At 45.6% G+C, this 25,007-nt stretch overlaps 1 protein-coding gene across 1 annotated transcript in view; it reads right to left on the reverse strand.

Moving 5' to 3' along the window:
- The window catches only part of LOC137301158 (rho guanine nucleotide exchange factor 10-like protein), a 151,802-nt gene that overhangs the window by 109,449 nt on the left and 17,346 nt on the right, over positions 1-25,007 (reverse strand). Inside the window, exon 3 of the mRNA XM_067970603.1 lies at positions 2,025-2,159. Within this exon, the coding sequence (XP_067826704.1) occupies positions 2,025-2,159 (135 nt within the window). The remainder of the gene's footprint in view (positions 1-2,024; positions 2,160-25,007) is intronic.

Raw genomic sequence — 25,007 nt, forward strand, 5'->3', positions numbered from 1 at the left:
GCAATACAATGCCAGAAACATTTTAATGATCTCACAAGGTTGGCCAAGATAAATGAAGTCATGAGATCCCATGCACATCCTGTAAGAATTCCGGAGGCATAACCCATTTCCATACCCACCATGTCCTCACAGCGTAACTGATGAGATGAAAGTGACAGTTATAGTCACAAGGTACCCCAGTATGCACTCCTTTCTTACCATTCCACTGTGCCTCATCCCGAGACCAAGGCTGGTAGTGTTAGGCTCAAAGGAGAAGAGATTGCTACATAGCCTGTACCTGAATGCTTCCTCACTATGGAATGGCTGCAGACACCTGGGTGAAATTAAGCGTTGAGTTAATCAGGTGCCTTTCTCAACCTTCTTGTAAAGGAAAAGGTTGCCTATAATCAGCGGCAAAGAAGTGCCATGACAGGAGCAACCGCAACTCTCTGGCTGCTTAATGTGCATAAGGAGGAAACGCTTTGGTTCCCGGGAGACATAAGACACACGGGGGAGGCGGTAGCCTGGTAGCCAGCCACCAATCATTGTCTAGCCTTGCACATGAAGAATGGGATTTGGGCAAGATACTGCAATCAACATTAGTAAAACAGATTATCTGGTCATTATCACATTGCTATTTGTGAGACCTTGCTGTGCGCAAATTAGAATCATAGAAGTTTACAACATGGAAACAGGCCCTTCGGCCCAACATGTCCATGTCGCCCAGTTTATACCACTAAGCTAGTCCCAATTGCCTGCACTTGGCCCATTTCCCTCTATACCCATCTTACCCATGTAACTGTCCAAATGCTTTTTAAAAGACAAAATTGTACCCGCCTCTACTACTGCCTCTGGCAGCTCGTTCCAGACACTCACCACCCTTTGAGTGAAAAAATTGCCCCTCTGGACCCTTTTGTATCTCTCCCCTCTCACCTTAAATCTATGCCCCCTCGTTATACACTCCCTTACCTTTGGGAAAAGATTTTGACTATCTACCTTATCTATGCCCCTCATTATTTTATAGACTTCTATAAGATCACCCGTAAACCTCCTACTCTCCAGGGAAAAAAGTCTCAGTCTATCCAACCTCTCCCTATAAGTCAAACCATCAAGTCCCGGTAGCATCCTAGTAAATCTTTTCTGCACTCTTTCTAGTTTAATAATATCCTTTCTATAATAGGGTGACCAGAACTGTACACAGTATTCCAAGTATGGCCTTACTAATGTCTTGTACAACTTCAACAAGACATCCCAACTCCTGTATTCAATGTTCTGACCAATGAAACCAAGCATGCTGAATGCCTTCTTCACCACCCTATCCACCTGTGACTCCACTTTCAAGGAGCTATGAACCTGTACTCCTAGATCTCTTTGTTCTATAACTCTCCCCAACGCCCTACCATTAACGGAGTAGGTCCTGGCCCGATTCGATCTACCAAAATGCATCACCTCACATTTATCTAAATTAAACTCCATCTGCCATTCATCGGCCCACTGGCCCAATTTACCAAGATCCCGTTGCAATCCTAGATAACCTTCTTCACTGTCTACAATGCCACCAATCTTGGTGTCATCTGCAAACTTACTAACCATGCCTCCTAAATTCTCATCCAAATCATTAATATAAATAACAAATAACAGCGGACCCAGCACCGATCCCTGAGGCACAACGCTGGTCACAGGCCTCCAGTTTGAAAAATTGGCTGCCACATTTCCTACATTACAAAAGTGACTACACTTCTAAAAAGTACTTAATTGGCCATAAAGTGCTTTGGGTGTCCTGAGGTTGTGAAAGGCATTACGTACATGCAAGTCTTGCTTTTCTTTCTTTGGAAGGCTCCAGAAACTCAAGGAGCGTACCCACAATTAGAATGTTCAAAAAAGGAGGGGGAGATCGTGGGGGGAGGAAATGATGTTCTATCTAAAGAAAGTTGCTGATTATTATCTGGAGACGGAGGAGTTATCACTCATACTGCACTGTATCTGCTGATTATCCTTTCTCTCCCAACACTTGTTCTCTTGTTTCTTTGATGCTACAGATTTACCTGGTTTTGATTGTTCCTCCTGTTTCAGCTGACTTTCACACACTGATGCCTCATGTACAGCATTCTCTTCTTTCCTCACTATTTGACCCACAGCCGTGCCAGACAATTGGAGTTCAATTTCCTCTCCCTCCTGATCTGAAAGGAAAATTAACAGCTCGATTAAACCAGGAAGGATAACGGCAGCATTCCATTATCATCAAGGAGCTTTTGGTCCAGTTACATTACTATTTTTAAACCGCATGCTGCAGTAATGCTCCCCAGGTGCCACATCTCTCTGATACCTGATCCAAAGAATATGAGAGAATGACGCAGAGCATTTTACAAGGGGGAGACCAAAGAGGTAGGTGTTTAGGAGATGGGGAGAGAGTCAGTAAGTCAGACTGATTTTGGGAGAGAATTAGAGAGGGCCGGGGTGTAGCGACTGAAAGATCAGCTTCCGATGAGGAAGCAATATGAAACCGTAATCCAGAATCAGAGGACTGGGAGGTGTAGGTTGGGACATGTGGCTGGAGAAGATTGCTGGACAAAGTGAATGGATAGCAGGATGATGATCTTAAAATTTGATTCACTGAGGCACAGTAAGCCAGAGGAACTTGGCATGGACAAGGGTGATTGAATGCATGGAAAACAAGTTGGGCTGCAGAGTTCTGAATTAACTGAAATTTGCGGTGAGTGGAGGCAGTTGATGGGAGCATTACAGGAATCAGTCATCAAGGTGACAAAGGTATGAATTAGGGTTTCAGCACAGAGTACAGTGTAACCAGGCAATGTTCCGAAAGCGAAGCAGGCAGTCTCGATGACTGACTGGATGTGGAGCAAAAACCTCAACTCAGCGGCAGAAGGAACACAGATGTTGCACACCTCTGGATTCAGTCTGAGGGAACAACTTCTGAGCTTGACGAAGGTACGTATGTGCTCGCAGGAGTTGAAAAGGATGACTTCAATTTTGCTGACATGGAGCTCATGCAAATTTTGACTCATCCAGGGTCAGACAGGCAATTGGAGAGTAGAACAACAGCCTTAGGGTCTATGGTGGTGGCAGAGAATTGGATGCCATCAGTATATATGTAGAAGCCAACCTTACGTTTGTTGCTGATGTCAATGAGTAGGAGGGTACCAAGGATGCAGCTCTGGGACATATCAGAGGTGATCGTGCAGACGTGGGTAGAGAAACCGTTTGAGGAGACAGCATGACTGGGACGGATAGGAGTGGAACCATGAGAGAGCAGTGCCGCAGAATAGGAATGAATCCTGGGAACACCTTGGTTGAATGCTTCAGTAGAGCACCACATCATGCATTTATGCCTTGAGCCATCGTTGTCTTCTTTTTTTCTCTTCTATTAGGATCGCCCTACACCAACCAACGTCCATGGCTAAGAGGGATAAAGGAGAGTTGCTCCCAGGCTGTGCCAGTGCTGCTGTGAAAAGGGCTCAACTCATCCCCACAGTAATGCAAATTAGATCAGCAACTTCGATAATAAATAAATAACACTTGTATTTACGTGCGTAAACAGGGATTTTGCCACGCTTCTGGCAAAGTTGCAGCAGCAGAGCAGGAGCAACTCCAAAGGAATTCCTGGCCTATGTCTTTCAGATGAAACGTTAAACAGAGGCCCCATCTGTCCTCTCAGGTGGATGTAAAAGATCCCATGACACTATTCGAAGAAGGGCAGGGGAATTCTCCCCGATGCCCCGGCCAATATTTATCCCTCAATCAACATCACTAAAACAGATTACCTGGTCATTTATCTCATTGCTGGTTGTGGGACCTTACTGTGTGCAACCAGGCTGCTGCGATTCCTACAACAGTGACTACACTTCAAAAGTATTTTATTGGCTGTGAGGTGGTTTGGGGCGTACTGGGGTCATGAAAGGTGCTATATAAATGCAAGTTCTTTCTTTTTAAAACAATCGATACTGCGTTCATTTTTGGTCACCACATCACAAAAAATATTTACTTGGCTTGGGAAGGGTGTAGAATAGAGCAATGAGAATAGTTCTGTTTAATATGGATGAAAAATTAAAGCTAACTGCTTTAATTTTATTTCTACACTGTAAAACTCTACAAGTTTTACAGTGTAGAAACAAAACAATTAAGAGGGACATTGCTTAAGTATATAAAATTATTACATCAAAGAACTTGCATTACATGTATAAGGCTCCTTATCATCACATCTCAGAAATGTCCCAAAGTGTTTCACAACAATAGATTACTTTTTTTTTGAAGAGCTGTCGCAGCTGTGTAGGTTAACGTGGTGGCCATTTTGCACAGGCAGCAATGCGGCAAACGACCAGTTAATATGTAATTTCACCAAGAAAGCAGAACCAGAGAAATTACAGGCAAATGAAAATTATTGAAAATTAAATTTATAGCAGACCTGAAGGAAATTAGTCTTGACTGGAGTTAATCTTTTGTCAGGATCCTTCAAAACAACAACTTTCAGCTCCATAGCGTCTTTAACGTAGTAAAATGTCCCAAGGCGCTTCACAGGAGCGAACAAAATTTGACATCGAGCCACATAAGGAGATATTAAGACAGGTGACCAAAAGCTTGGTCAAAGAGGTAGGTTTTAAAGAGCATCTTAAAAGGAGGAAAAAGAGGTAGAGAGGCGGAGAGGTTAAGGGAGGGAATTCCAGAGCTAAGGGCCTAGGCAGCTGAAGGCACGGCCGCCAATAGTGGACCGATTAAAATCGGGGACGCGCAAGAGGCAAGAAATGGAGGAGTGCAGAGATCTCGGAGGGTTGTAGGGCTGGAGGAGGTTACAGAGATAGGGAGGGGCGAGGCCACGGAGGGATTTGAACACAAGGATGAGAATTTTAAAATCGAGGTGTTCCTGAACCGGGAGCCAATGTAGGTCACCACGCACAGGGGTGATAGGTGAACAGGACTTGGTGCGAGTTAGGATACGGGTAGCAGAGTTTTGGATGAGCTCAAGTTTACGGAGGGTGGAAGATGGGAAGCCGCCCAGGAAAGCATTGGAATAGTCAAGTCTAGAAATAACAACGGCATGAATGAGAGTTTCAGCAGCAGATGTGCTGAGGCAGGGGCGGAGACGGGCGATGTTATGGAGGTGGAAGTAGGCGGTCTTGGTGATGGCGCGGATATGGGGTCAGAAGTTCATCGGAAGGTCAAATAGGACACCGAGGTTGCAAACAGTCTGGTTCAGCCTCAGACAGTGGCCAGGGAGAGGGATGGAGTCAGTGGCTAAGGAACGGAGTTTGCGGCGGGGAACAAAGGCAATGGCTTCGGTCTTCCCAATATTTAGTTGGAGGAAATTTTTGCTCAACCGGTACTGGATGTCGGACAAGCAGTGTAACAAATCAGAGACAGTGAAGGGGTCGAGAGAGGTGGTGGTGAGGCAGAGCTTGGTGTTGTCAGCGTGGAATCCAACGTTGTTTTTTCAAATGATGTCGCCGACGGGCAGCACGTAGATGAGAAATAGAATGGGGCAAAGGATAGATCCTTGGGGGACTCCAGAGGTAACGGTGTGGGAGCAGGAAAAGCAGCCATTGCAGGTGATTCTCTGGCTATGACTGGATCGATAAGAATGGAACCAGACGAGAGCAGCATACAATATGAAAGATGGTCTTTGTGGAACGTCTGCCACCTGATGGTGAGTTGTAGAATTACAGCACCTTTCTTTTAATGCAAGATTTTTTTATGTATAATAGCGTGCAGTGTGGTGAATTTTAGGCTCTTTTACACTTACTGTTTTTTGTATTCCTGTTAGGGGTATTGATCTCCGTGCACGACTCTCCATGGGCATGCTGAGCTCTGTTGTGTAAACAGAGACCAGAGTGTAAACATGTGGGATCTGATCCCTGTGTTTACTTTCCCGAAACAGATGGCCTTAACTTGACAGCAGATTAGGAGACTCACATTTTCACAGGGTGAGCTGCCCTGAAGATTGCTTGGGATCCAATGGCAGGAGAACCGGGCATCTGCATTCAGCTGCATTCCCATAACGTAAAGGCACCTTTCAATGATAAATATCTTGCAAAATTGGTCCTGATTGATGTTGAAACAGCGCTTCTACTGTCATTATCTAGGGTGCAACATCCACTGATTAGGGACACACAGGCAGGGTCACCTCCTTTGGTAAGTCCAAAACCAGATAGGGAGGGTCAGAATGTTGGCTTCAGTTCTGATGTTCACTTTGATGCTGATGATAATTCATTTTGAAACCTTGATATCTTAAAGCTTCCACATCACAAGACACAGAAGCAAGGGGGGAAATGGGAATTCTATTTTGAAAAATCAGACATTTGGTGGCTGGTTTACATTTTATTAATTTCTGGACATCCCATTTATAAACCCAGTAATGGACAGTAGCATGGCGTCAGGGAATACCAGTGGTATCTACCCATAGTACGGATATAAAAGCTCAAACAGAAGACTTTTTACATTAGCAACATGGGTAAAATACAAAAGAGAAATAGAGGCTGCAGCTGAGAGAGCTGTAGGGCCCATCTCAATAGGTTGAAGACTGTAAGTTGGCCACAAACTCAAAGAGCAGGCGTTGGGGGCAGATTTTTTTTTATTCGTTCATGGGATGTGGGCGTCGCTGGCGAGGCTAGCATTTATTGCCCATCCCTAATTGCCCTTGAGTGGTGAGCCGCCTTCTTGAACCGCTGCAGTCCGTGTGGTGAAGGTTCTCCCACAGTGCTGTTAGGAAGGGAGTTCCAGGATTTTGACCCAGCGACGATGAAGGAACGGCGATATATTTCCAAGTCGGGATGGTGCGTGACTTGGAGGGGAACGTGCAGGTGGTGTTGTTCCCATGTGCCTGCTGCTCTTGTCCTTCTAGGTGGTAGAGGTCGTGGGTTTGGGAGGTGCTGTCAAAGAAGCCTTGGCGAGTTGCTGCAGTGCATCCTGTGGATGGTACACACTGCAGCCACTGTGCACCGGTGGTGAAGGGAGTGAATGTTTAGGGTGGTGGATGGGATGCCAATCAAGCGGGCTGCTTTGTCCTGGATGGTGTCGAGCTTCTTGAGTGTTGTTGGAGCTGCACTCATCCAGGCAAGTGGAGAGTATTCCATCACACTCCTGACTTGTGCCTTGTAGATGGTGGAAAGGCTTTGGGGAGTCAGGAAGTGAGTCACTCGCTGCAGAATACCCAGCCTCTGACCTGCTCTTGTAGCCACAGTATTTATATGGCTGGTCCAGTTAAGTTTCTGGTCAATGGTGACCCCCAGGATGTTGATGATGGGGGATTTGGCAATGGTAATGCCATTGAATGTCAAGGGGAGGTGGTTAGACTCTCTCTTGTTGGAGATGGTCATTGCCTGGCACTTGTCTGGCACGAATGTTACTTGCCACTTATCAGCCTAAGTCTGTATGTTGTCCAGGTCTTGCTGCATGCGGGCTCGGACTGTTTCATTATTTGAGGGGTTGCAAATGGAACTGAACACTGTGCAATCATCAGCGAACATCCCCATTTCTGACCTTATGATGGAGGGAAGGGCATTAATGAAGCAGCTGAAGATGGTTGGGCCTCGGACACTGCCCTGAGGAACTCCTGCAACAATGTCCAGGGCCTGAGATGATTGGCCTCCAACAACCACTACCATCTTCCTTTGTGCTAGGTATGACTCCAGCCACTGGGAGAGTTTACCCCCTGATTCCCATTGACTTCAGTTTTACTAGGGCTCCTTGGTGCCACACTCGGTCAAATGCTGCCTTGATGTCAAGGGCAGTCACTCTCACCTCACCTCTGGAATTCAGCTCTTTTATCCATGTTTGGACCAAGGCTGTAATGAGGTCTGGAGCCGAGTGGTCCTGGCGGAACCCAAACTGAGCATCGGTGAGCAGGTTATTGGTGAGTAAGTGCCGCTTGATAGCACTGTCGACGACACCTTCCATCACTTTGCTGATGATTGACAGTAGACTGATGGGGCGGTAATTGGCCGGATTGGATTTGTCCTGCTTTTTGTGGACAGGACATACCTGGGCAATTTTCCACATTGTCGGGTAGATGCCAGTGTTGTAGCTGTACTGGAACAGCTTGGTTAGAGGCGCAGCTAGTTCTGAAGCACAAGTCTTCAGCACTACAGCTGGGACGTTGTCGGGGCCCATAGCCTTTGCTGTATCCAGTGCACTCAGCCGTTTCTTAATATCACGTGGAGTGAATCAAATTGGCTGAAGACTGGATTCTGTGATGGTGGGGATATCGGCAGGAGGCCGAGATGGATCATCCACTCGGCACTTCTGGCTGAAGATGGTTGCAAACACTTCAGCCTTGACTTTTGCACTCACGTGCTGGATTCTGCCATCATTGAGGATGGGGATGTTTACAGAGCCTCCTCCTCCCGTCAGTTGTTTAATTGTCCACCACCATTCACGACTGGATGTGGCAAGACTGCAGAGCTTTGATCTGATCCATTGATTCTGGAATTGCTTTGCTCTGTCTATAGCATGTTGCTTCAGCTGTTTAGCATGCATGTAGTCCTGAGTTGTAGCTTCACCAGGTTGGCACCTCATTTTTAGGTATGCCTGATGCTGCTCCTGGCATGCTCTTCTACACTCCTCATTAAACCAGGGTTGATCCCCTGGCTTGTTGGTAATGGTAGAGTGAGGAATATGCCAGGCCATGAGTTAACAGATTGTGCTGGAATACAATTCTGCTGCTGCTGATGGCCCACAGCGCCTCATGGATGCCCAGTTTTGAGCTGCCAGATCTGTTCTGAATCTATCCCATTTAGCACGGTGATAGTGCCACATAACACGTTGGATGGTGTCCTCAGTGCGAAGACGGGACTTCGTCTCCACGAGGACTGTGCGGTGGTCACTCCTACCAATACTGTCATGGTCAGATGCATTTGCGACAGGTAGATTGGTGAGGACGAGGTCAAGTAAGTTTCTCCCTTGTGTTGGTTCGCTCACCACCTGCCGCAGACCCAGTCTGGCAGCTATGTCCTTCAGGACTTGGCCAGCTCGGTCAGTAGTGGTGCTACCGAGCCACTCTTGGTGATGGACATTGAAGTTCCCCACCCAGAGTACATTCTGTGCCCTTGCTACCCTCAGTAATTCCTCCAAGTGGTGTTCAACATGGAGGAGGACTGATTCATCAGCTGAGGGAGGACGGTAGGTGGTAATCATCAGGAGGTTTCCTTGCCCATGCTTGACCTGATGCCATGAGATTTCATGGGGTCCAGAGTCAATGTTGAGGACTCTGAGGGCCACTCCCTCCTGACTGTATATCACTGTACTGCCACCTCTGGTGGGTCCACTGGTGTTCTGGAGGCACTCAGTGAGCAGCTGGCCAGCCTCCTACTCTCAGGCAGTGGGGCACTGATTGAGGTGACATTAACAACATAAGAATCAATTCCAGACACATTAAACAATTGCTGGTGGATGTCTGACCATCTACTTATATTTGCTGTTTGATGCCGACCACACCTCCCAAGTCAGCAGCACACTGCTAATGTAATGCACCAGAGGCATCGTGCACTACTAAGCTGCAAGGCTTCCATCCCGTGCCTGTACATTCATCCCAAAGTGCTTTGCTGCCAGAGGTAACTCCCAAAAATGTGAGCAAACATAAAGAGCTTTCATCTGCTTCAATGCAGGCCAGTGAAACAATGGCCCTGAGAATCTGTAGGCCACGATCCTGGCAGTTGCTCCGGGATTGCATCCTCCAGCACTGACCCCACCAGAACACGCAGGGTCATCAGGAAGACACCGCATTTACATGCGCCCAGCAGACAACCATGCCACTATGAGCATATCTCCGGCACTCACCCTGCCTCGTGCACCCAGAAATGCCAATGCCTGCCTGCTTGCCAGCCATCGGTGGAGGGGCATCCAGGGCCCTTCCTTGAGACCCCATCGAGCTGCCCTTTGCCCCTTATGGGGGAGGGGCTGCTCCAATTTTTTTTAATTAAAAAGGACTGACGTTTCTTGCCTGGAGTCCCCCAGTGGAGCCCACTTGCAATCATATGGAGGCCAATTCTCTGAACCGCTCTTGATGTATTATTGGAGGCTAGTACATCAGGTGACTTGAGAGCCAGGGAAACGTGAACTCCCAGCGTATGGAGTCCCCTGTACATCATCCCCCCCCCACCCCACCACCCCCCATCCCAGTTACACCCCTCCAGCATTAATGGTCTTGTAAGAAGTAACAGAGGCTTCCAGAGTTGATGGAGTTACGTAAGTAAATTCGAGGCCACGGTCTTTAAGCTGACACAGAAACCATCCTATAATAAATACGCAGGGTGTTTTTTTACATCAGCAAGAATTGGTATGAAGAACCAGTTTGGTGCTTTTAGTTTAATCCTGCACTGTCAACATCCACACTCAGATCTCGCACCGACACATATAAACTTGTTGACCTACACACAACCAATAGCAACAAAAACCCACTATTTCCTGAATCACCCAATCTGCCTCCCAATTCAACAAGTCAGCACGCTTACACTGAGACATAAAACTGCACTGTGACATGAGCAACAGTTCAGTTCAGGGTCTGTTCCTAGGCCAAAGCTTTAACTGTTTTTAAATGAAAGAAGCAGAATCAAATCATCTATTTTTTTCCTTGGCTTGCACTGTCCTGTTGGAGCCTGATTCAGAAAATTGAAAGCTGGTCTACGCATACAGTGAAGACCGGGCTCTGATTTCCACACTGGCATCCTGCGGGCCTATGAGGGGGCTGAGGGAAAGGACAAAACAAATATGAGAAAGTGGCATTCGGAAGGAAGTTTGATATCGCTCGCTCACAACCAGAGTGTAATGTAAAAAGGTCTTTCCCTGGCTTTGTACTTGCTTAAAATCTGTATAACTTTCACCTTTTTCCAGTTCTGAAGAAGGGTCATCGACCTGAAACGCTAACTCTCTTTCTTTCTCCATGGATGCTGCCTGACTTGCAGAGTATTTTCAGCATTTTCTGTTTTTATTTCAGATTTCCAGCATCCGCAGTATTTTGCTTTTGATGTAAAAAGGTCGAATGTTTTAAAGTTGAACCACAGCTGCAGAAATCAGCCAACAATATTAACAACAGCGGGACTGGGAGTGGGTATTCGAGGACAGCCTAGCTCCAGATGGCTACAGTGCACTACAAGAAATGTAACATTTCAAAGCATTACTATGAGTTAAGTGCTGAAGAAGCACAGAAAATAACGTGTAAAATATAATACTAAACAGCCTGCTAAATGTATGTAATGATGCAATTAGTAGTGCATGGGTGTCAAGTTTATCTTCACACAGCTCCAAGCGAAAGCTTTCCCGAGTCTGCTTTCTCCTCTCCCTTGAAATGTTCTCGGGACCTTTATTTTCCACTCCGTATAATACAGGGTATAAAGCACATCAAATCTTCAGGAGCCACCCTGCTTGATTAGTCATAGATCACTCCTAAAGTTTCTGCTATGCTGACATCTCCGCTCAAAGAAAGAAAGATTTATTTATATTTATCACCTGACCACACCTCAGGACTATCTCAAAGTGTATTGCATAGAATTACATCGAATTAACAGCACAGATACAGGCCATTCAGCCCAGCCAGTGTTTATGCTCCACACGAGCCTCCTCCCACCTTACTTCATCTCACCCTGTCAACATACCCTAATATTCCTTTCTCTCTCATGTACTTATCTATGCTATTCTGCTCAACCACTCCATGCGGTCGCAAATTCCACATTCTCACCACTCGCTAAGTAAAAGTGTAGTCACCTACCAGCAGACAAGGCCTCAGCTTGATGTCTCATCCAAAAGATGGCACCTTCAATGATCCAGCATTTCCTCAGTACTGCACTAGAGGGTTACTCTAGATTTTGAACTCAAACTCCTTGAATGGGGTTCGAACCCATGATCTTCTGACCTGAAGTGAGAGTGCTATCAACTGAGCCAGGCTGACACAAAGCAGAGCAGGCCCAGAGAATTTGTGGTGGGGTGTCAGAGGTCAGTCACTTTCCATGGTTTCATCAGCTCTTGTTCATGCTGCATTGATATTATAGAACCACCTGTTGAATATAGTCTGAGGTGCTAGTTGCTGTGAAAACCGCCTCGTTTGTACTGCAGAGCATATGACATAAATTTTGGTATAACAGATAAACCGTACATGCAAAATTCTCCAGCTCCTCGACATTCCCTAATGGCTGGGCAAGGTCCGTGCAGGCCAGCAAGTGGAAACTGCTTCGCCGGTCTGTACAGGAGGACTGAGCTACCCAGTGTTCCACTAGGTAGAAAAGCATGATGGCCCCTCTCTCCAGCAGCAAGGTTTATATTAACTGGGTGTCCTTGGTACCAGTACTGGGTGGTAAAAGTGAAACATTGGCACTTCCCCAGCTCTGTCAGTTGGTATATGTGAGCATTCTTCCTTCGTAGCAACAGTAAACTGCTGACATTTTAACTGAACAGCCATTTAGAATTGCCACCTAACCTGTTTTGAACCAGTCAATCCCAATTTTGAACAGAAGGACTAAAAATTTCTAAAACAAGAAGTGTCAGCTTGGCTCAGTTGGTTGTACTTTTGCCTCTGTCATTCCAGTTAGTACTGACGGAGTGCTTTAAACTGAGGTCCCGTTTGACTGTTCTGGTGGTTCAGGTGGATATAAATGATCCCACAGCACTATTCAAAGAGGAGCAGGGCGTTCCTGGTTAACACTCCTACTTCGACCAATGCCATCGAAAACAGATTAACTGGTCATTCATCTCAACTCTGTTTGGAATCTTGCTACATGCAAATCTGCTGCTCCATTTCCCTACAGGTGCTTTGAGACATCACGGGCACGTGATAAAGCAATATATATATATATGCAAATTCTTTCTTTAAAATACAAACTGGTATTGTTTCTCCCCTCAATGTGGAGGCATTCACTATAGTAAAACAGCCTACATTTATAGAGCACCTGCCTCGTAGTGAAAAATCCAAAGATCCTTTTACAGGAAGAGGGTTGCACACCAAGCAGGAAGGAGAGTTAGGGGCAGCGTGACTGAAGGGGTAAGTTTATAGGAGGTGGGAGAGGGGTAGCAAGTTCAAGGGATTTAGGGAGTGAGTTCCAGAGGGCGGGGTGGTTGAAGGTTCTGCCACCAATAGTAGAGCAGAGAGAGGAGAAGAGGGAGAGTGTGCACAAGGCCATAACTGGAAGAGCAGAGAGTGCATGCTGGAATCTAGGGGTGGAGAAGAGTGCGGTAGGGTAGAGCGAGGCCACAGAGGGATTTGAAGACGAGGCTGAATATTTTGAAATCAATGAAAGAAAGACAGACTTGCATTTATACAGCGCCTTTCACGACCTCAGGATGTCCCAAAGCACTTTACAGCCAATTAAGTATTTTTGAAGTGTGGTCACTGTTGCTGTCCAACTTGCACACAGCAAGGTCCCACAAACAGCAATGTGATAATGACCAGATAATCTGTTTTAGTGATGTTTGAAGGATAAATGTTGGCCAGGACACCTGCTCTTCTTCCAATAGTGCCACGGGATCTTTTACGTCCACGAGAGGGTAGTCCGGGTCTCGGTTTAACGTCTTATCCATTTAGTGGGGTGTTTGGTGGGATACAGACCCAATGAAGGTCAGTAAGGACAGGGTTGATGGGTGAGCAGGATTTTGTGCAGGGTAGAGTACAGGCTTCAGAATTTTGAATAGAATGCAATTAGAAAAGGTTTTCAATCAAATTTCATCAACAACAAAGCAAACATCAGAACTTGAGTCATCACCCCACTTCCCTCCTCCTGCCCCTATCCTCTGCTGCCATCTGTCAGCGGTTAGACTTGGCAAAAGATACAGCCTATTGTAGACTGTCAAAGAAGGAAAATATGTCTGTGTGTTTCTGATTGCAATGGGCACTGACTCAGCCCGGACTCTTTTTGTGTTCGAGTTTTCAGGAATCCAGTTGCTGTGAGAGGTAGATTCCTGTACTATCTCTTTTCATTTTTCCTGTATGTTTCCTATCATAATTGTCAGAACTTTATGAATTTTGGCTTGGACAGCTGTTGCTCCCTGATTTATGGCTGTTTCTATGAGTGTTCAGGAAAGGGCTGCGTCACACACACCTAGAGAGACTCCAAAGGAAGGAAGGCAAAAGGGGGAAGGTTCAATTTCTATTTGAACTTTCTATTATCTTAAAATATTGTGCTATGAATTGGAAAGTACCTCCCCCCCACCCAGTTTTCTCCTCTCCTCTCCTGAATGTAATGATTCAACATTGGGTACAGATTCCAAGGGCACCAGTAGCCCTCCAGCACCTCCCCCACGTTCCAACAGCACCAGCAGCCCTCCAGCACCTTTCCCACGTTCCAACAGCACCAGCAGCCCTCCAGCACCTCCCCCACGTTCCAACAGCACCAGCAGCCCTCCAGCACCTCCCCCACATTCCAACAGCACCAGCAGCCCTACAGCACCTCCCCCACGTTCCAACAGCACCAGCAGCCCTCCAGCATCTCTCCCACGTTCCAACAGCACCAGCAGCCCTCCAGCATCTCTCTCACATTCCAACAGCACCAGCAGCCCTCCAGCATCTCTCCCACGTTCCAACAGCACCAGCAGCCCTCCAGCACCTCTCTCACATTCCAACAGCACCAGCAGCCCTCCAGCACCTCCCCCACGTTCCAACAGCACCAGCAGCCCTCCAGCATCTCTCCCACATTCCAACAGCACCAGCAGCCCTACAGCACCTCCCCCACATTCCAACAGCACCAGCAGCCCTCCAGCATCTCTCCCACGTTCCAACAGCACCAGCAGCCCTCCAGCACCTCCCCCACGTTCCAACAGCACCAGCAGCCCTCCAGCATCTCTCCCACGTTCCAACAGCACCAGCAGCCGTCCAGCACCTCCCCCACGTTCCAACAGCACCAGCAGCCCTCCAGCACCTCCCCCACGTTCCAACAGCACCAGCAGCCCTACAGCACCTCCCCCACGTTCCAACAGCACCAGCAGCCCTACAGCACCTCTCTCACATTCCAACAGCACCAGCAGCCCTCCAGCACTTCACCCAAGTGGCTACTCCTCACATGTGAGCCTAGCAGTGAATGTCAGCAAGCTAATTGATCAAGGGGAGAGGGGACTCCACACACAGATGCTTTCCAGCAGGGATCACTGAATGGTGATCAGAAAGGACTCCAGCTGACTTTTCTCCTCCCTAACCCAGAGGCGCTGACTCAAATCTTAGCTGCTGCCCCAACTGAGATCAGCTAACTCAGACCAGAAATTAATCATAGGACTTTCTGGTCTATATGACCTGGTAGCGTATGATGCAGTGTTTCTTACCCATTAATGTTTCCCAGACGTGCTCCTTTAGCAGTGCACTATATATTAAACAGCCTGAATGAATCATTCCATCCTTAACTTAGGAATCAACAGGTTCAATTCACATCTATGAAAAATACTTCAATTTCCCTTCCATCTGCTGATAAGGCAAAATGAATATCTAGATCTAAATAATTTCAGATGAAGAAGAGCTTTCAGCCCACTTGATCTTATCGTTCTAGAATACCAACCTTACTGTCTCGCCATTACAGCATCTAGCTGTTTCTTAAATAAGATCCAGTGACCTGGCCTCAACCATTCTTCATGGAAACCCATTCCAACTATTGATCACCCTCATGTAAAAAAATACTTCCTGATGCCTGTCCTAAATTTGCCCTTCACAGCCCCGAATCTGTGTCCTGTTATCCTGATGCTCTGCCCTATTTGGAGGCACAGTATTGTTTTGGATTTACTTTATCCTGTTAACTATCTGCAAGGTCCCCTCTGCGATGTCTCTTTTCAAGGCTGAAGACCCCTAACTTGTTATGCCTTTCCTCATAGTTCTTCCCTCTGACAATCAGGATCAGCCTCGTTACACTCCTCTGCACTGCTGCTAGGGCCTGGGAAGCTCTGTTATGTCACGGTGACCAGAACTGTATGCAATACTCCAGCTGAAGCCTGATTAGGGCATTGTACAGCTTCAGCATGACCTGTGGGGATTCCAACTCAACACATTTGGCAATATAACCCAACATCCTATTTGGTTTGTTTATTGCTGCCTCACACTGTTTAGACACGTCAACCAATGCCACTAGGTCTCTTTCAGCTTCCCCCATAAACAACATATTAATGATGCTTATTTGACACAGGTGACAATTTCTGGTGTTATCCTTGGAAAGAATGGATGCAGAAAGCTCTTCCTCAATGTAAAGTACTACTATATTCTTTTTAAGTAAGCTTGCTAAATTATTGGACTTCAGCCTTTTCGGGAACAGGAGTTGTTTATTTAAAAGAAAGTGGCACAGGCAGGTGTACATAGATAAAATCTACTCTCTTTTTGTGCAGTACGACATTTCTCCAACCCCTGCCCAATACAACTAAATCCCCCTACACAAATACACACATTCACACAAGCGTGCACACACACTAAGGTTGCCAACTGTCCCAATTTGTTCTGGAGTCTCCAGGAATTAAAGACTAATCTCCTGGACACTGCTGCAAGCAACCCAGGAGGAAGATCATATGGCATTTTAAAAAAATTGTGTGTTCTTTTCATTTTCTTTGAACATTTTCGTTTATTAGTTATAAAAATATTGGAGATGGGAAAGAAAGGCTGTTTGACTGAAAGTCAAGGATTATCCAATCGGATAATGAAGAGTCTGTTCGCTTTCCAATTGGTGCGTCGCGAGAATGGATGTGTCGGGTGCACCAATGGCGAATGTGTGGGGGCGGGGTGGGTGGGAAGTCATGCGATGAAACCTCCCTGAATATGTCCAACCACAGTTGGCAACCCTAGCACGCACATACACGCACTGAAATCCAGGCCATGCAACAACTGCACTCATCCCAACTCAAGCATCTAGATCCAATCTTGCCCAAAGCTACTCCCGATACACCCAAAGATGCCAATACACATACCTAGGTCTACCCACACCCAACATAGTTACACCAATCTCCACCCTAATACCTACAGTATCATCAACAAACACCTAGATTCAACTAACTCCAACTCAATACGCAACTATAACCAAAGACATTGGGCCCGATATTTACGGGGAGGTGGGGAGGGTGCGGGGGAAATCTGGCAAGGCCAGGGATGCGGAGGTCCTGCCAAATTTAACGGCAGGACCTCATTATAATTCTTTTCTTCTGTTTCCTGCCCGGCAGCCGGGAGCTACAGATAAGGGCTTGGTTGGGGGGGGGGGGAAAGAGTGCAGCAATCGGGAGGGAGGGAGTGAAAGATCGCAGCTTGGCAGGGTGGGGCGAGGTCGCCAATCATGGGAGGGGGAGGCCATGATCGGTGCGGGAAGGCCGAAGGCTTCCTTGAGGGGCCTGGGGGAGCACTCCTGCTCCTCCTGGCCTACAAGGAGTGCTATAGAAAGCACTTACCTTTTGGAGCCGGCAGCCCCCACCTCCCTTTTACTGCCAGGTTTCCAGAGCCCTGTGAAACCCGGCCAGCAACTGTTAAACTTAAATCAGGTTCCCAATTGCACTGTGGAAGCCTGACTGAAATATGTTAATGAACTGTCCTGCATCTCGAGGGCGGGACACTCACACAGTACGAAACCCACCACCATAAAAACGGCAACGGGCGTGTATGCAGCAGGTTGGGGACGTGTTCCCCATTTTAAAATTTTTAAACCCCCCCCCCCCAAGAACATCTCTCGCCTGTCGTGGGGGGGGTGGTTTAGTTAATATCAAGGCCACTGTCACAGCAACCCCAACATATGTAAATACATCTATACCCAGCCTTTCAGACAAATACTAATAAAATATATCTAAACAGGTCTATGCGTATACCCAATACTTACTAGTAACCCAAGTCAAGACACTCGAATGAGGGGTAGAATTGAAAAGCAGAGAAGTTATGTTAAACTTATATAGAACCTTGGTTAGACAACTTAGAGTACTGGGCACAGTTCTGGTCTCTGTATTACAAAAAGGATATAGAGGTCCTGCAGAAAGTTGAAAAAACATTTACAAGGATGATACCAAACTGAGAGGGTATACTGATCAGGAAAGACTGAACAGGCTGGAGTTCTGAGAGGTGACCTGCTCGAGGTCTTTAAAATTATAAAGGGATTTGTGGGAGATGCCAAAACTAGGGACCATAAATATAAGATAGTCACTAATAAATCCAATAGGGAATTCAGGAGAAACTTCTTTACCCAGAGAGTGATGTGAATGTGGAACTCGCTACCATAAGGAGTAGTTGAGGCGAATAGCATAGATGCATTTAAGGGGAAGCTAGATAAACACATGGGGGAGAAAGGAATAGAAGAAAATGCTGATAGGGTGAGATGAAGTAGGGTGGGAGGAGGCTCATGTGAAGTATAAACAGGCATAGACCAGTTGGACCGAATGGCCTGTTTCTGTGCTGCACATTCTATGTAACTCTATGTAATTCTATATAATGCAACTCTCTTAATAAAGCAAATATATTAAAACATCATTGCAAGCCTGCCCCAACAGGTTAGGGTAGCTGGGCTACACAGAACAGGAGGATCTCAGGTTTAATTCCGGTCTGTGCCGAGTCAGCTTGTCTCCACAAAAGTGGTTGTAGGGGCACTACAATTACCCTCCGTGTCCCTGGGTAGGGAAGGGGGAGCAATCCTCTTGATCACTATTTGGTGACTCCTGCTGGAAAATAATTGTTAGATGAGGTCAGAATCTGGCTTGGCTGCAGTGGCCAATCCAAACAGCCTGCTGGTTTACATGCAAGGTACTGGAGGGCAATTGGTACCTGTCGAACTATACTCTGAGTCAGTGCCTTCAGGAAAGCAGGAGAGGAGAAATGGAAAGGAAAAAGGGGAAATAAAAGCCAGAAAATCTATCAAATATAACGCTTTACCAACCGTAACTTAGGTTAAAGTTGTAGGCAATGGTCACTGGCATTCAGGACTGGCTCAACACAGAGCCACCTCCTTGTATTAACAAAGAACAATAAATGTTGAAATGTAAAACCTTCATTAAGTGCTTAAGCTCTCTTAAATCAGAGGGGATTTTTCTGATCAGAGCGTTTAAACATTTAATGGCAGTTTTACATTTCAACTGTTTGAACTCTCTCACCAAGAAAATTTCCCTTCAATATTTAAATCAGCCATTCTTCCATTCTCTTCACTGCCACCAACTGGAAGTCACTAGGGTTTGTTTTTGTTCTTCAATAACTCAAAGATTAATCAGAAACAGATGGGCTTGCCCAATCCCTTTCTGAAAAATGTTTTCACTGTTACAGTTGATGACCTTTTTGTGGAAGTCATCGACAATTTCCAGTCCAGAAGAATTTTCCAGGCCTCAACTCTCTCACTTTGTAAACAAGTATGTCAGAGACATCCGAGGAATCTGATGCAGTAATAGGGTGAATCTCTTACTAACGTGCAGCCTCACAGCTCTGCCTGGGTATTCTGGCAGCCTGTTCCCATTAAACAATTTAAGGACTAAATGTTCCCTCAACTTTCAGGTTCTTTTTTTTGTCTACCTTCCAATTTTCTCTCCTCCGCTTTTGAAGACACCTACAGGTTCCACATGCACTGGCCATCCCTGATACCTCACCCAAGTGGCCACTCTTGTTGTGAGAGCCCAGTCAGTGTTGCTGGCTATTCCACCACCAGAGGCATCACAGCGGAGCCCAATCCTGACATCTACACAAATTGGGTTACTAACAGGGATTAATGGATGGTAATCTAGAGCCGTAATCCTGTCTGATTTCTCCCCTCTCTATACTAAGAGCACTGAGACCAAGTAAAGCTGTGCTATCTCTACCCCAGCTGAGACCAGTTATCTCAACAGAGACCGGGGGAATCACGTCTGGGACCTTCTTAATCTTTGTGGTTTAATACTACATTAGGTAGTTACCAACTAAACCGTCAGGATTTGCTTCTTGAATGTATGTTGAGGGTATTCTACAGGTGTTTGTATTAATTGTAATAATTAGCTGCAATGAAAATGGAAATACAATAACGGATTTTACTTGATAAAGGTCTCTGACCCTTGAGACCCACTCCAGAACATATTTAAGATTTACCCTAGAGAACATGGAGAGATATTGGACTATTAATGACGAGTTTTGAGTGTTCGCTCATGTAAATATTTTAGGTTACCCCCTGTTCTGTGCTCAATTAGCTGATCTGAGGGACTGCAGCAGTTAGTGCCTACATTTGGCCTCAGCACCCTTGGAATGAGGAGCGGCAAAATCAGTACGTTTCCTGGTCCTGATCGCTATCCAGGATAGTGTGGATTGGGCTCGGCTGCCAACCCTCACTATCTAGGCTCACACATAAAGAAGAACATGGCCACTTGGGCAAGGTACAGAAGGTGTGCATGGTGCCTACAGAATCATACACAAGCATGAGTAAGTGTCATCAGATGAGGGACGAGAAAAAAAAGATAGTCATGGATCACTCACTTGTCCTTTGTACTCACAAAAGAACGCCTAAAATCTTCTATCATTAATGCCGAATCTTGTATATAATACATGCTGCATAAGTTAATGTACTTTCTGGTTACAAGTGTTAAAACGAACTTCACATCACTTCGGTCTCAGTCGTGAGGTACTATATATCAAGACATTTTTCCCGTCATTTTCAATTAAAACTTGCATTGAAATTTTTTTCTGGCACCTCACACCATCTGGTTTGGAGAAGATTTCCACCAAAATGATACGCCGACATAGATAACAGGAAGTTGTGCTAAAACACGTTGAGGCTGGCTCACCCTCTGATTTTCTTCCCTCTCCATTAGAAAGTGTTTAGTCTTCATTCAGTAACCGCTCCTCCCACATTAGCACAGAGGAAACAAACAATGTAGCATGGAGAGGGTTCTACAGCCATGAACACGTTGCATCAGTCTGCGGTGCTGCTTTAATGGACTGCACCATTGTATCATCCTCAGTGAGCCTTTCCAAAGTATAGTTTTTCAACACGTGGAAATGTGTTTCAAGCCAGTTAGCAAAGTGATACATTAAAGGATTCCATTAATATTAATTCAGCAGCACAAACCTGTACATCACCGAATAACATTGATTCACCGCACTCCCCCTGTGGCTCAGTGGGTCATGGAATCACAGAAATTAAAGCACACAAGGAGGCCATTTGATATAACATTCCTGTACCAGTGCTACCTCTTCAGCTGGAGCTATCTGCTCTAATCCCATTTCCCTGTCCTTTTCTTCTGGTTTCTTGTAGCTTTCCTTTGAAGTGCATCCAATTCCCTTCAAGTGACATTATTTCAACAGCCACTTGTGATACAGCATTCCTTATTCTAATAACCCTCTGTGTGAAAAAAAATCTAACTTCCTACTTCATTCTTCTAGTGTTAATTCAAATCTATTTCTTCTAACTTTCTCCTTTATTCTTCTAGTAGCAATCCCAATTCTATGTCCCTTGTTAATTATTCATGAACCAATGGAAAAAAATCCTGTGCAAAGTCAACACAGAATAATAGAACATTACAGTACTGAAACAAGTCATTTGGCCTATCTGGTCTGTGCTGGTGTTTTTCTCCATATAAGCCGCATCTGATCCTACCCTCCTGCTTTTTGCCCATACCCTTCAATGTTCCTTTGTTTCATGCCACCATCTAATTCCCTTTTCAAAGAATTTATGAATTCTACTTCAGCAATGGTCTGTTTTCCAAGAGTTCCACATTCTAACCATCCTCTGTATAAAAGACAATTTTTCTAACCTGCTTTTTTGTGATTATCTTAAATTTGCAGCCTCTTGTTACCATCCCGCTGCCCAGTGGAAACAATCTATCACTATTCACCTTATCATTACCATTCATTATCTTGAGGATTTGTATTGGGTCACTCCTCAACCATTTGTGCTTCAGTGAAAAAAAACCTTAACTTCTCAAGTCTCTCTTCAATATCATTGCTCTTATATATTTATTTGGGTTGCACAACAAAATAGGAAACAGAAAAGTTTCCCGCCAATCAGAAAGACATCCATTAATCCCATTTCTCTGCTTTCTATGCCCTAGCCATCTCTCTATTCATGCAGCCACATTCTCTTTAATATCATATGCCTTAATTTTTGCAATAAGTCTGCACTATATATTCTTATGGGTAACCCCAGTAAGTGGACCCTGCAACAATCTGAAGAGCACCCTGCTTCCCAATATCTAGTTAAACAGAAGCATGACCCAGGGATTGTAACAATAAGGCACTGTCTTTTCTGGATACTGTGATCCCACACGTGCCACCATGTGCATTCTACCATCTCTCCGAAGGTGGATTGATAAACACGCTAGTGAGATGAGGCCAATTGCAAACCAAAGAACTGGTTTATTTTACATGTAATATATGAATGAACAAAATACAGTTTTCTCAGCGAGATTCAATCAATTTCCTATCACTCTTCATACCATCAAAATAATGAAATATAAGACTTATCTTTTGATAGGGGCCTAACTCACTTTACAAGTCAACAATCTCTGAACTAACTGGGACTAACCTTAGAAAGTGAGTCTTTCATGTCTCACTCTGACTGGTCCAGCACAGACTAACCAAGACTGCCTTTTCCAGAGAGAAAGACAAAGTTTGACCTCCGACCCCTCCCTCATCTATCTGTATTGAGGACTGGCTCACTGAGCTGTGAATCAAAGCTTCCACCTTGACTAAGGCCCCCCTTTGTGTGGGAGTCATGGCAATTACATTGTCTGTTTAGCTAAACCCAGTGCTGGGCAGCTCTGAATCAAAACCATTCAAACATAAAAGGTGCAAACATCTCTCAGATGACTTGGATGGTTCCTCATTGTCTCAATCGGATATGGTATGTGATAATACAAAAATCTGAGGCACTTGTCTAGTATTCCAGCTAGTTTATCCGAAGCAACGTCCCAGATAGCTTGCCTTTCTGGGAATTTAACGCTTTGTGAATTGAATCCAGCATCATAGCAACATCATAATATGAATTAAACCAAAATCCTTTCCAAGTCAAATAGGTAAAAATCTCAAAACTTTCCAGGACCTTATCAAGCACCTGCTGAAAATGCATTATATGGAATGCTAGTGAGCCACACAAATCCTATTTGACCGCCATTCTGTGCTGCGTTAGCTGATCGCAGCTGGGGCAGCATTCGGGCCACCGCAATTGGCCTCAGCACCACATGGATAGCAGGAGGAAAATTGTACCAGGTTTCCCCACTCCTTATCACCAACTAATGACCACTGCTGCAAAGTCTGTGTGTGGACATTGGGGTGAAGACAGGATCAGCTGTAATGCTCCCTGTGGTTGAATAGCCTGCCAATACGCACTGTCTGAGTCCACACACAAAGAATACTTGGAGAACTATACGCTAGCAGGAGTCCGTATCTTCAAGAGCGGGATAACGGGGGGAAAAATGATTCATATGCTTTTATTGTTCCCCCCTCAAAATGTACATTTATGTAATTTTTTTGTTATTAGATTATCAAAGCAGTTTGTTGACGAGTTTTGAAAAATGTAGAGCCAATTTCTGTAGGCTTTTGCAGGTGTGCTATTGTAGCCTTTCTGACGAATAAGACTGAGTGTTGTATCAGACATCAGTGGGGCCTAACTGTACACCAACTGTTTTCAGCTGAATTGGGCTACCCTGTGTCAAGATTCTAGATAAATAAAGATTCTTGTGTTCTCTGGTATACAAGCGATGTCTTTTTTTATTTGCATGAAACTATGTTGCATACAAGGCCAATCCAATAGTTCCCATGACTTCATGCAGAGAAATACGTTGGCCTATTGTGTAAAATAGATCGTCCCTGCAGGGCCAGATGTGATATTTACTCCCCCCTTACAGTGATCATCTTCCCCCCTCCTCCAATGTTGTTCTTCTTCTCCTGAAGCCACTGCCTTATGCACGGCTGCTCTCCAGTGCCTCGTCAAACTGAACAACCTTAATGTGAAATCTCAGACAATATGGAATAACAGACCATTGACCATGATGGTCCACTGAGTCTGATCGCATTCTCACGTGACGGACGCTGTCTATCAGGAATATTAATAAAGAATATTAATAAAGAATAGTAGCTGATTTTTTTTCTGCTCTGTGGCCTAAGGATAATGCTGAGGCCAATTGTAGTGTACCTACCGCTGCCCCAGCTAACTCAGTATAGACCAGGGATTGCACGTGGAATCTTCCTGGACTGCAATTAAATATTGGGAAGACCGCAGCCATTGTCTTCAGTCCCTGCCACAAACTCCGTTCCCCAGCCACCGACTCCATCCCTCTCCCTGGCCACTGTCTGAGGCTGAACCAGATGATTCGCAACCTTGGCCTCCTTGGCTTCCGACCCCATATCCTCTCCATCACCAAGATCGCCTACTTCCACCTCCATAACATCGCCCATCTCCGCCCCTGCCTCAGCTCATCTGCTGCTGAAACCCTCACCCATGCCTTTGTTACCTCTAGACTCAACTATTCCAATGCTCTCCTGGCCGGCCTCCCACCTTGCACCCTCCGTAAACCTCCAGCTCCTCCTTTAAGATGCTCCTTAAAACCTGTCTCTTTGACCAAGCTTTTGGTCACCTGACCTAATATCTCCTTATGTGGCTTGATGTCAAATTTTGTGGTGATAATTGCTCCTGCGAAGCATCTTGGGATGTTTTACTACGTTAAAGGTACTATATAAATGCAAGTTGTTGTTGTTACATGGTTCATTTTCACAGTGCATTCGCCAATTGAGCCAACAGGGCAGTCATAACAGTGGTATTCCTAACAACTGTTGTTTATTAGGATTGTGTGTATGCATGTTTGTCTGGCTGGGGGTGGGGGGGTGTGGGGGAGGATGGAGACAATATTGCAGCCAGTGGTTATGCATCTTGAGTTCCTCCCCAGTTAGAGGGTACTTTCAACTCATTTGTGAGATCTAGGCCAGTGAGCCATACAGATGACAAAAGTCCCGGTCAGGTCTGAATTAGCTGAATTCAGTCAGAGCAACAGTTGAAGTGGTACAGTTGACCTCAATACCTCAGGAGGAAAGAATCAGCCATGGCTCCTGCTCCTGCTTTCACCCAGTGACACCCTACTGGAGAGCAGCATCAGGTTTGGTCATGATGCTCCCAGCTGTCCGGTAGCCTATTGAAACTCAGGGTCTACATTCATGAGTA

The sequence above is a fragment of the Heptranchias perlo genome, chromosome 32 (assembly GCF_035084215.1).
Source record: "Heptranchias perlo isolate sHepPer1 chromosome 32, sHepPer1.hap1, whole genome shotgun sequence".
In the NCBI taxonomy this organism is placed as follows: Eukaryota; Metazoa; Chordata; class Chondrichthyes; order Hexanchiformes; family Hexanchidae; genus Heptranchias; species Heptranchias perlo.